Source organism: Melozone crissalis, unplaced genomic scaffold (assembly GCF_028551555.1).
Source record: "Melozone crissalis strain CALT ecotype California unplaced genomic scaffold, PUWL_Pcris_2 ptg000045l_1, whole genome shotgun sequence".
NCBI lineage: Eukaryota > Metazoa > Chordata > Aves > Passeriformes > Passerellidae > Melozone > Melozone crissalis.
Window position 1 is genome coordinate 10972186 of NW_026535823.1, and position 10384 is coordinate 10982569.

The 10384-nt window shown below is 38.5% G+C and overlaps 1 protein-coding gene across 1 annotated transcript; it reads right to left on the reverse strand.

The window, feature by feature from the left end:
* Positions 1-127: 127 nt before the first annotated feature.
* Positions 128-9798, reverse strand: LOC128943071 (coagulation factor XIII B chain-like). Its single transcript, XM_054285844.1, has 11 exons — positions 9717-9798; positions 8452-8652; positions 7797-7982; positions 6783-6959; positions 6513-6689; positions 5168-5338; positions 4741-4836; positions 3906-4088; positions 2239-2442; positions 1695-1877; positions 128-977 (listed from the first exon to the last, which is right to left on the reverse strand). The coding sequence occupies exons 1-11, from the start codon at positions 9796-9798 to the stop codon at positions 754-756; spliced, it is 1884 nt and encodes a 627-aa protein (XP_054141819.1). The 3' UTR covers positions 128-753.
* Positions 9799-10384: the final 586 nt, after the last annotated feature.

A 10384-nucleotide genomic window follows, 5' to 3' on the forward strand; every position in this document is an offset into this window, starting at 1 on the left:
TGGTTGGCTGGACTCTGACTAAAGAAGCAGAATTTGTCTATTCCTGAATGCTTTCATTTCTTTTTCTGTCTTATTAATTCATGTAACTCTTGCAAAAGCTTTGGAAACCATACAGAGCACCATACATGCTATGATTTCACAGACAGATGAGTTTAGACATGAAAGACAGAAGACACCCTTAGAGTGGCTTTTTTATTAAACCAGACTAAAATGGATGCAAGGCAAACTTTGTCCACATTCCTGGATTTTCTTCATAGTTGTAGTCACACTTGTTCTCAGGCAGACCCTCAAGAGTATCAATATTTAAGTATATAGGAAATCATACCAGGTACTTGCATTTTAATATTCTTAAAATAGTTTAAAAAAAAACCACCAAACTTTTCAGTCAATTTGTATACTTCTAGGTGTTAAGTAGTTTTACAGATCCCTTAAAAACTTTTTTATATTTGCTCTTTTATATTGTTCCTCAAGGTCAGTCCTTTAGAGGCTCCTTACCTGTGAAGGGAGAATGAGTGCTGTTAAGGTGTACAAATCCTTCCTCCAGCTTTTTCAATGTGTATGCCAATATTGCATCCCTGTGCTGCACTGCTCATCCTCATCCCATAAAGGCCTTTCCCTTCCATCCCCCTGCAGCTCAATCTCAACACTCAATTCCCAAAGCTGAGTGGAGCAGCCTGGAGAACACGAGGCCACCCTAATTCACCTGCTAATAAGAGATAAAGAACACATACATACCTTTCCTATGGCCTTTCCTCAAGTCCATACTTGCTTTTCTCTTTCAACACACCTTGGATATGCCAGCTGTCCTCTCTCACACTGTACTTGAAATAAAGTTGTGCCAGATTCTGCTCCAAAATGGTTCTGTTTGCAGTAAAATCCAACATAATCCCCATGGTAAAAGTAAACTTGGTCTGCATAGAATGCTTGTAGCAGCACATTATTTTTTTCCATTTCAGTTTTTGACAAAGTACATGGCTCTAAAAAAGAGAGACTTGATCACTGCTAATAAATTGATTCTTTTCCACTGCTAATAAATTGATTATTTTTGGAACAGACTATTTTGACCAGGCTACACTAAAACTGCTAATTATTTCCTATTGTCTTATTATACTACAGGCACATCATAGTTAAGGAAATAAAAAAACCCCACCATTTAAGCTTAACTTGCTTCTTTGTAAACTTTTATATGTCATTCGAAGACACTGAAATTGAGACTTAAAAGTTCTAGCTGACAAGACTCATAAATTATAAGGATCTGATTTTAGAGACAATTGGGGTTTTCAGCCTGGCAAAAAGAAGGATGCAGGGAGACCTCATTGCACCTTTCCAGAGCCTAAAAGGGTTTATAAGAAAGAAGAAGACAGAGTTTTTAGTAGGGCCTGGAGCAATAGGACAAGGGGTTGTGGTTTTAAACTATAAGAGGGTAGATTCAGCCTAGACATAGGGAAGTCATTACCACCAGTGAGAAGGGGAAAACACTGGAACAATTTTCTCTATTTTCCCTTCTCCCAGAAAGGCAGTGGTTGCCCATTTCCTGGGAAAGGCCAAGGTCAGGCTGGGGAGGGCTCTGAGCAGCCCTGCTCACTGCAGGGGATTGGACCAGATGGCCCTTCCAGGTCACTCCCAGGCTGTTCCTTGAGGCTTTGAATTCTATATAGAAATAAGTGGTTTTTTATCTTGTTTATCACACCTACCTATACAAACTGGAGGTGAGGTCCATTGTCCTTCAGAGCAGTAGATTCTCTCAGAGCCTTGCAAAAAATGATACTCAGAGCAAATATACTGAACTGAAGAGCCACTGTCATACTGGGGCAGTGCTGGGACAGTCAGAGCTCCATTTGCAATAGAGGGTGGAGAGCCACATTTTTCTGTAGCAGCTGCAACAACAATAAAAACATTTAAGAATATGAAACTAAAAAATTGACTGCTTTATCATAAATTAAATGAACATGAAGGTTTTCTTTTTACAGCTCTCTTTCTACAGAGCTTTCAGTTTCCTGGGCTCAGAGCAGAGCTTCCCCCTCCCTTCTACAGCCTTGCACAGCAAAGGGAGGTGTATCACTTTTCCAAGCTTGGCTATATTCAACAATAGAGGTGCCTTGTGCATCTCTATTGCTGAAGCCTAAACACTGATTATTTACAGCAGGCTCCAGGCCCACACTAAAAGCAAAGCAAATAATTTCTAAATAGGTCTAAGATGGAGTAATTAAAAATGCAATAAAAAAATTATTGCTTTACCTTGAATAACACATTTTGGATAATTCAGTCTGCCTTGGTCACACTGTGTCCTCCCAGGAGATGGAATGGCAGTCTGGAGAAAACTAAATCCCTGTTTACATTCAAACTCTATGAGATCTCCATGGAGGAAAACTAATTCTTCCCGTCTCCATTTCAGTGTTAAGTTGTTGCTGTCCATATCAGTTACATTCAGAGTACATGGTTCTAAGAAATAAAAATGTATTTTAATAAGGAGACACCTTAACTGGTTTCTTAGCTCCCTTTTGTAGGAGTGAAGAAAGAGAACTCCATGTCAGTCAATAATTCTAAAATGCTTCTGAATTTTGCAAGACAAAGAACTACAGATGCATTAAAAAAGTGCAAATGGAAAGAAGTTGTCTGAAGCGACAGCAAAAATCAAATACATGCAAAAGGAATGACTGCTTTCTGACAAGTTCTTAAAACCCAGTGCCAGGATCACATCAGGGAGTGTAGCTTTCCATTAGATGATTAACCTCATTAACTACTGAAACCACTGTTCACCATCAATAAAGCCTACAAAAATAGATTTCTACAGGTTCCATGAGAATCACTGGGTGATAAAGGCCCTTACTGATGTTTTGCTGAGGGAAAGGCAAGGAGAACTCAGTTATTGGCAGTCTGGTGATAGTGGGGTAACACCAAATTCACATGGAATTTTCCTGAAGCTCAGTGTAACACCAAATTCCCCTGGAATTTTCCTGAAGTTAACATCAGCATGGTGTTTGTTTGTTTAGGTGAGTGTGTAAAAGAAATCTCAGAGAACATGCAAAGGATGATGGGCTAATTGAGATGTTAACGAGATAAACAACGCTCACAGGAAGTGAGATTTCATTATTTCACAGGATTTGTTAAATTTGAGTACTCAGATCCAAAATTGCTGACCTGGACCTTTCGGTCTAGATGAGGTAACTTCTGTTCATTTAGAAATATGCAATTAAAACTGAACTGATTGTGTATTTTTATTTTCACAGTAGATTACAAACTGAAAGGTGAGTCAATTTAACACAGGATGTTAGTAAAATTTAATTATTTTATTAGAGGAAGGAAGGAAAGATAAACAAAAAACTCTTGTTTGTATTCCTGCTAGCGCTTTTCTACTGGGAGTTCTATACATTGTTTTGAGCAGCATACATAAAAGCAGCACAGAAAAATTTGGAAGTCCACACCAGCATGAAACAACAGATATAAAGACGCGTAATTAAAAAAAAAAAGCCTGAAAGTTTAAAAACAAAAGTCCAAGAAGCCATTGCTAATTCTTTGTTAATTGTATCTAAAAGCCATTTTGGGAATGGCTACACCATTCCTTCTAATCATCTACTGAAAGACAGGAAGAAATTATCTGAATGGACAATATGGAGGAAAGAAATTGGAGAATCCTCCCAGGAAACAGGAATAGCTAGATACTAGAATAGCTCACTCAGGAAACAGAGGAATCTATTTAATTGGCTGGTTTTAAGAACAGGCCAGAGGATACCCAGCAGAAGAGGCCTGCTAAAAATTTGATTGTGGTTCATCCTCCTAATTCTGGAATCTTTATTAACTCCAATGAAAGAAAATATGGTGATGAAAAGATTATTTAGAAGTTCCTGCCGATTTTCCCTTTTTATATTAAATATGAAATTTGTTGTTTTCCTTCCAAGACTCACCTAAGCAGGCTGGTTGTTCTGTCCAGTTTCCTTGGTGACAATAAACAGTACTGGGACCATCCAAAATGTGGTAATACTGACAAACATATTCTACCCAGGAACCATTTTTGTAACTTGCCAGTACTGGGCCCAGGACAGCACCATTTTTAACCACAGGTGGAGAGGCACAGTCTTGCTGCATTTCTGATATGGGATAGAGAGAGAGGCAATTAAATCTAGATTAGATTACAACATTGTTAACACTGGTGAAAGTATTAAACCAATACTAGGCTGAGCAAGAAAATTTGCAAACAAAGAATCCAAACCAATACAATTCCTTTTCCAGGTTTCAGTTTTGGAAACTCTACCCTTGCCTTTCTGAATTTTAGACATGCATTTTATTTCCCTCCATACTTTACATCTATGCCTACTTTTGACTCTTGCTAGTTTACACTCAATACAGATTAATTATTTTTATGTGATGTAGACCATCTTATTTGTTACTTTATATGTTTCATCTATATGTGGCTCAAAAAAACTCTCATTGTAAGTATTAATCAAAGGAACAACAAAATACTCATGGAGCTGCATGTCCAAATAATACTAAAGGGTATAAAATGACTGAGTGTAAACGCTCTGCATGAAATAAAATTACAAATACAGAGCAGGCTTATTGGTGTAATTTAGAAAAAAGTAGCAATAGCCTTTTATTTATTGGCTACATTGACATCTGTAGCCCATGCAAGCATTTTCAAGAATAAGGAACTGTCCTATAACAAAAGAATAAAAGTAGTCATAAAATGCCTATAATTGGATTAGAGAGTCCCTTTTAAATAGAAGAACAATGTTCACCTACTCAAATCTTCATTGTGATGTGTTTGGTTTGCCCTTGTTTCTGCATCTCCCTCGAATAATGGTGGTGCTGTCCCAGATTCCTGGTTATCCACAGCTCCTGTAACCGTAGCAGAGACTCAGAACCAGTTTGCACAGAAACAACTCATTCTAAAGTACCAAAACAGGCAGATATGATGCGCTGCAAAATGTAATAATCCCAGTTTTCCAGGGAAGGTGTTACAGGTGGCAGATGAATTCACCTAGCTCATCCTTTTTAATCTGGGAACCACAGATTGCCTGTAAAATATGCAGCACTTTGCCTCTCAAGCCTTTTAAGAGAGGAAGGATAACAGTTTTGCAGATAGAGAAACTGAGACTCTCCAGAAAATTAAGGCATGGGTTGAAGAATCATTTCAGTTCAGTTGTCAGCCTTCACAGAAGTAACTCACCAATACAGATAGAGGGTGATGTCCATTTTCCTCCTTCACACTGGATTTCCTCAGATCCTCTCCTTCCCAAGGTGCACTGTACATTAACTTTGTCTCCATTATGATATGTTCTTCTGGCTGCGCTGATATGGCCATGAGGGAGTGGTGGTGGAGGACATTTATTTTTTACGTCTGAAAATAAAAATTGCAGATTGTTTTCTGTCTTACCAAAACCATGTGCACAATTAAGCTCACCATACACAAAGCAGGCCTATCATTCAAAAGGCTTTTTTTGGCTAAGCCGGAGTAATTTCTTAATCAAATTTTCTTAATTTTCTTAATACAATTGGAGACCCAAACAAACAAGTGATTTTGCATTCCACAAATACAAAATAAAAGTACTATGTCATTGTAGTGCTATAAACAAATTTGTAATTTCTCCACAGAGACTTAATAAAATGTCCTCTGTAGGACTCCAGGAAATAGAGATTTCCCTTACCCTCCATTCATATACTATTTAAAGCAGATTATGTATTAATTCTAATGCTACAGAAGAAGCAATGAGCATAGCCCATTTCCTATCTCCAAATTAAATTTGTGATTACTGTACCCTCAAAAGTAGATTTAGACCTTGTTTTAATCCTCCTGAGCATCTCCACCTTCTCTGCACTCACTCAAGGAAAGTTTCTGCTGTGTCATGAGAATAAACACAGGGCTGGAGTCTAAGCTGTAGTAAAGGCTGTTTTGTGCTGCTTCCTGCTCTACTCTATATCTCTATAGCTTCACCTTCCATTCTTTTGGAACTTTCTTTACTGAGACTCTCCATTATTCCCCAGTGACTGGGGAAGTGATAGCAATTGCTAAAGGTGTGTTTCTGTCCTCAGGACAACCTTTTATTTTATATGTTCAGAACAAGTAAAGTTTGGGGAGGCTGTACAACTCTGAAAAGTACCACAAGCTAAGGAGAACCTTGCTACAAATTTTATTTTTAATGCCTCTTAAGAGGTACATCCCCGGACCACAAGGCAGGATTAAGCAGGCCTGGTTAACCCTTCATGTATTCTGAACAGTTTATTGAGCTTCAGGGTCTAAAAAATTCCCTGTAACTGTTGATTTCTGCTTCTGTGGGATACAACTCGGACAGACAACAGTATGAGACAGTATCTGTCCTGCTGTTAGAGTTCACTGAAATGTAGTTCCAATTACCATTGCCTCCCTTCCGGCTGTCCTGGCTCCTTGCCCTTTGACTAGCACTTGATTTACATTTAGGCTGTATTTTTATTTTGTATTCATAAAGCATTTCTTGAAAGAAGGTGTGAGCTTTTCTCTAAGAATTTGACACAGTAAAACTATAAAAGCAAGGTACCTTCACACACTGGAGGGTCTGGATACCACCCAAAATTGTAGCACTGAATTAAATCAAATCCAGTGACAGAATAATGTTTGTCACAGAAAAAGTGAACTACATCTCCTTCTTCATAGCTTTTCTTCACAGGATAGAAACCTCCATGAGCTACTTCGCTCAAAGCGGAGCAGGTTATCCCTGGGAAGAAAAGACAGCAGTGAAACCCCGGCAGGCTCCCTCCAGGGGGTGATTTATGTGTCAGTGGATGAGCTTGCAGGGCTGCGGACGTACTGGTGCAGCGTGGGGGCAGATCCCAGCCGTGGGGCAGGCACAGCGCGGTGGCGGCGGCGCTCCCGGTGGCGGAGCGGAATCCCGGCCGGCAGCGGTAGCGCAGCGTCCCGTTCTGCCGCACCTCCCGCGCCGTGTCTGCATAGCTGCCGTGCTCTAGCCGCGGCACCTGGCACCGCCCTGGGGGAGATAAAACACAGGCATGAGCATGGCATGCTCTTCTTGGGGAGTGTTCCAAAGCTTCCCTTACATACACCTTAAAAGTGGCCAGAGCCCAGGCAAAATAATGAATAACTACAAACGCAGCTGTTGGCACGAGTGTTTTGTCATTTGGAACAGAAAGTTTGTATGGGAATGGATTTATTTGAAACAGCGTGATTCAATCTCTACTGATTCCTTTTACATCTATTGTCACAGACATGTTTTATGAAAAATCCTTTCCTTAGGATTTTTTCTCCTGAGAAGCCGAGAGGCCTCAGGAACAAAATGTAACCAATGGTTATCTGCTGCTGTGGAATGCAACAGGTGCATCTGTGATTGGTCTCATGTGCTTGTTTCTAATTAATGGCCAAACACAGTCAGCTGGCTTGGACTCCCTGTCCGAGACACAAGCTTTTGTTATCATTCCATTCCTGTTCTACTCTTAGCTAGCCTTCTGATTAAATCCTTTCTTCTATTCTTTTAGTATAGTTTTAATATAATATATATTATAAAATAAGAAATCAAGCCTTCTGAAACAGAGTCAACATCCTCGTCTCTTTCCCTCATCCTGAGACCCTGCGAACACCACCACAATCTTTTTACATCTATAATTTTACAGCTATCATTTTACATGTAATCTTTACAAAATCAGCAGCATGTGAAACCTGACAAGCTTTTTCCCAGAGGTACAGCTGAGAACCTGCTTTAGGATCACTCAAATGACAGCCCATCATAGGCAGTTTGGCCCTACAGCAAAGACAGTGGAATTCCAGACTTCTGCAAGAGATTAGAAAGGAGAGAAGTGCACAACACTACCAAGTGTTTTAGTACAGCTTGGCTGGGAGGACCATCCTTGTGGCTGACACTGCACTGTATCTTCAGCAGCACCACCTGGGGTGAGGTAGCCTGGATTACATTTGTATTGCAGTTTCTCATGGATTTTGAAGTCCATTTCTGTGCTGTAAAAAGAGCCATTTTCCAAAAGAGGCTTGGTGCATTTTCCTGAAGGATAGAAGACAGCTTGGTTAGAAAGAAAGAATGGAATATTTTTTTTTCCTGCAAGCAAAAGGGGTTTGTAGCAATACTGATCTGATTGTCTCAATTTATTGAAGAAACTCTGCTCCAGTCATCAAACTATAAATCAAACCACCACATGGAATACAGCCAAGAGATCTAGAGCTAGGGAGACTCAAGAAGTTATACATCTAAGGGAAAACTAATAGTTTTCCCAGACTAAGAAAACTGGAAAACTTTATGTTCTTATATAAAAATATAAATGGGTAAATTCCCTTAAAATATGTATTGGTGTAAAAATATTCCATATATAAACCTAAGTAGTCTCGACATAAATAATTGATTGCACCTTGGACATTTTATCCCTTCTGCTCTGCAGCTTCTTTTCCTCCATGCCCCAGGAAAACCAGCCAGGAAATGCCCCTGCTGGAAGCAATGATGAATAAAGCTAACTCACTGTAGCATCGAGGCACTGGAGACCATCCTTTTGCTGTACAAGTTATTCTTCCATCTTGAGTCCCACTTTCAGTTGTGTAACCAACCACACAAGAATAGGAGAGCTTTTTTCCTTTATGCATAGGGAAATAGTAACTTTTGAAACTGTAATAGTACTGGGGAAGGTTTCCATTTTCTATCTGTGGCAAATCACAAGGTGCATCTGTAAAAAGATCAATATATTTCCCACTAAAAAATTCCAGCCCAGATATGAATGGTTTTGCAATAATTTATCTAATATGAGCTTGACTGATTCAGGCTTTCAAACAAGAACAAAATTCTGAATACTTACAAACATGAAGGGCCTTTTGAGACCTGCTGAAACGAAGACATACTACAATTTTATCAGCTTTTGCTCTTGGGGTTTCATAAGAATATCAGCTGTAGAATAAAGCCTCCTAATGTGAACTGTGGCAAACTGATGCAGGACACCTTAATTTTACCCTATTTTGCCCAGAAGCACGAGAACCCTTTGCTGCACAAACTTACCAATGCCTACTGTAAAATTCAGTGACAAGTGTCAGGATTAGCAGTGATTCAGCTCCCTAATTCAGAAGATGCTACCAGAAAAGTAGGATAAGCTGCTAGGAGGCAATATAGGAGTTAGGCTTGCTTAAGAAAGGAATTTAAGAACAGTCAATAGAAAAGAAACAAGAAATGGAGATGAAAGAAATAACAAGGAGAATGGCAATTAAAAAAAAAACAAAACAATTCCCAATAATAGGAGAAAACATTTATAAAGAATAGTGCTGAATATGACATTAGGTTACTTAAAGAAACACCAAAATAACAAAACCAAAACAAACAAAAAATCCAAAAACAACAACCAAAATAAATCAGTGCTGAAAATAGGGACAGAAAAATGCAGGACCACTCCACATTAACTTCTGCAGGTTCCATTTAACTTCCACTATTTTGCTTTGTAACAAAGTGAAAAACACTTCAATCCCCAAGACACTTCAAGACATGAAATGCTTTAATAGTACAAAATTTCAAATAGTATATATTGTAATAGTAAAACATTCCTAAAGAAATTTCTTCTGAACTAAAGGCTGAACATTTCAATATGACAGTTTTGAGGCTTAGACAGGAATCAGCCATGTCACAACAGAATTGTATTTAAATTTTAAAAACAGTTTACTCAGTAAAGAGATGAAAGACATTGCACTTAAGTTACCAAGACTGCATAATCTAGATTCAATGTACAATAGAATTCAGTGTATTTACCTTCTGCAAAGAGTTTCCTTGAGCACACCATAACTAGGAAGATAAAATAGCTTTTAAATCTCATCTTCTTTACTGTCTCCATTTACAGTTTCCACCAGCTGTGAAAACTCCCTAAGTATTACTTTTGTAAATAATTAACTGAATTTTCAAAGGTATTCAACAAATGCCTTAATGTCTATGGTATTTTGTAACAAGTTAATTCACTGGAAAAACTATTTTCATTTGTATTAGTTCTCCAAATAACTTGGCTCCAGACTGGCAGGATTCTACTTCCATTTGGCAGACTTTGCCACCTGTAAATTATCATTTTACAGTGAAATCAGGCAAAGAGCTTATGGAACAATTTGAGCTTGCTGATTACTGTTCCCCTCACAACCTCCAGAGTCCCAAGTTTAAAGGGCATTCTGTTATCAGATTATTTACCTTGGCTGAAATTAGAGAAAATAGACAATTCCCCCATCCTCCAGCCTATCTCCTGAGTAAACCAGGCAGTTGCATACTATAGATATTCATAATTTTGGAATTTCTTACATGAACAACATAGCCACTATTATTATCTGTTTTAGTTGTGTTGAATACAGCAAGTCTTTTCCAAGTATTTTTTTAAACAAAACAAGACAAAAAAATGAACCTAATTTACAGTCACCTCACTGACTAATAGCTATCAG

Excerpts from the sequence above, each read along its gene's own strand:
- LOC128943071 (XM_054285844.1), bottom strand. The coding sequence starts at position 9,798 with ATGGAGACAGTAAAGAAGATGAGATTTAAAAGCTATTTTATCTTCCTA. Across the intron at positions 5,339-6,512 it reads AGACCCTCCAGTGTGTGAAG|ACGTAAAAAATAAATGTCCT; the intron begins GTACCTTGCTTT and ends TTTTATTTTCAG. Across the intron at positions 4,837-5,167 it reads ATCACCCTCTATCTGTATTG|GAGCTGTGGATAACCAGGAA; the intron begins GTGAGTTACTTC and ends CTACGGTTACAG.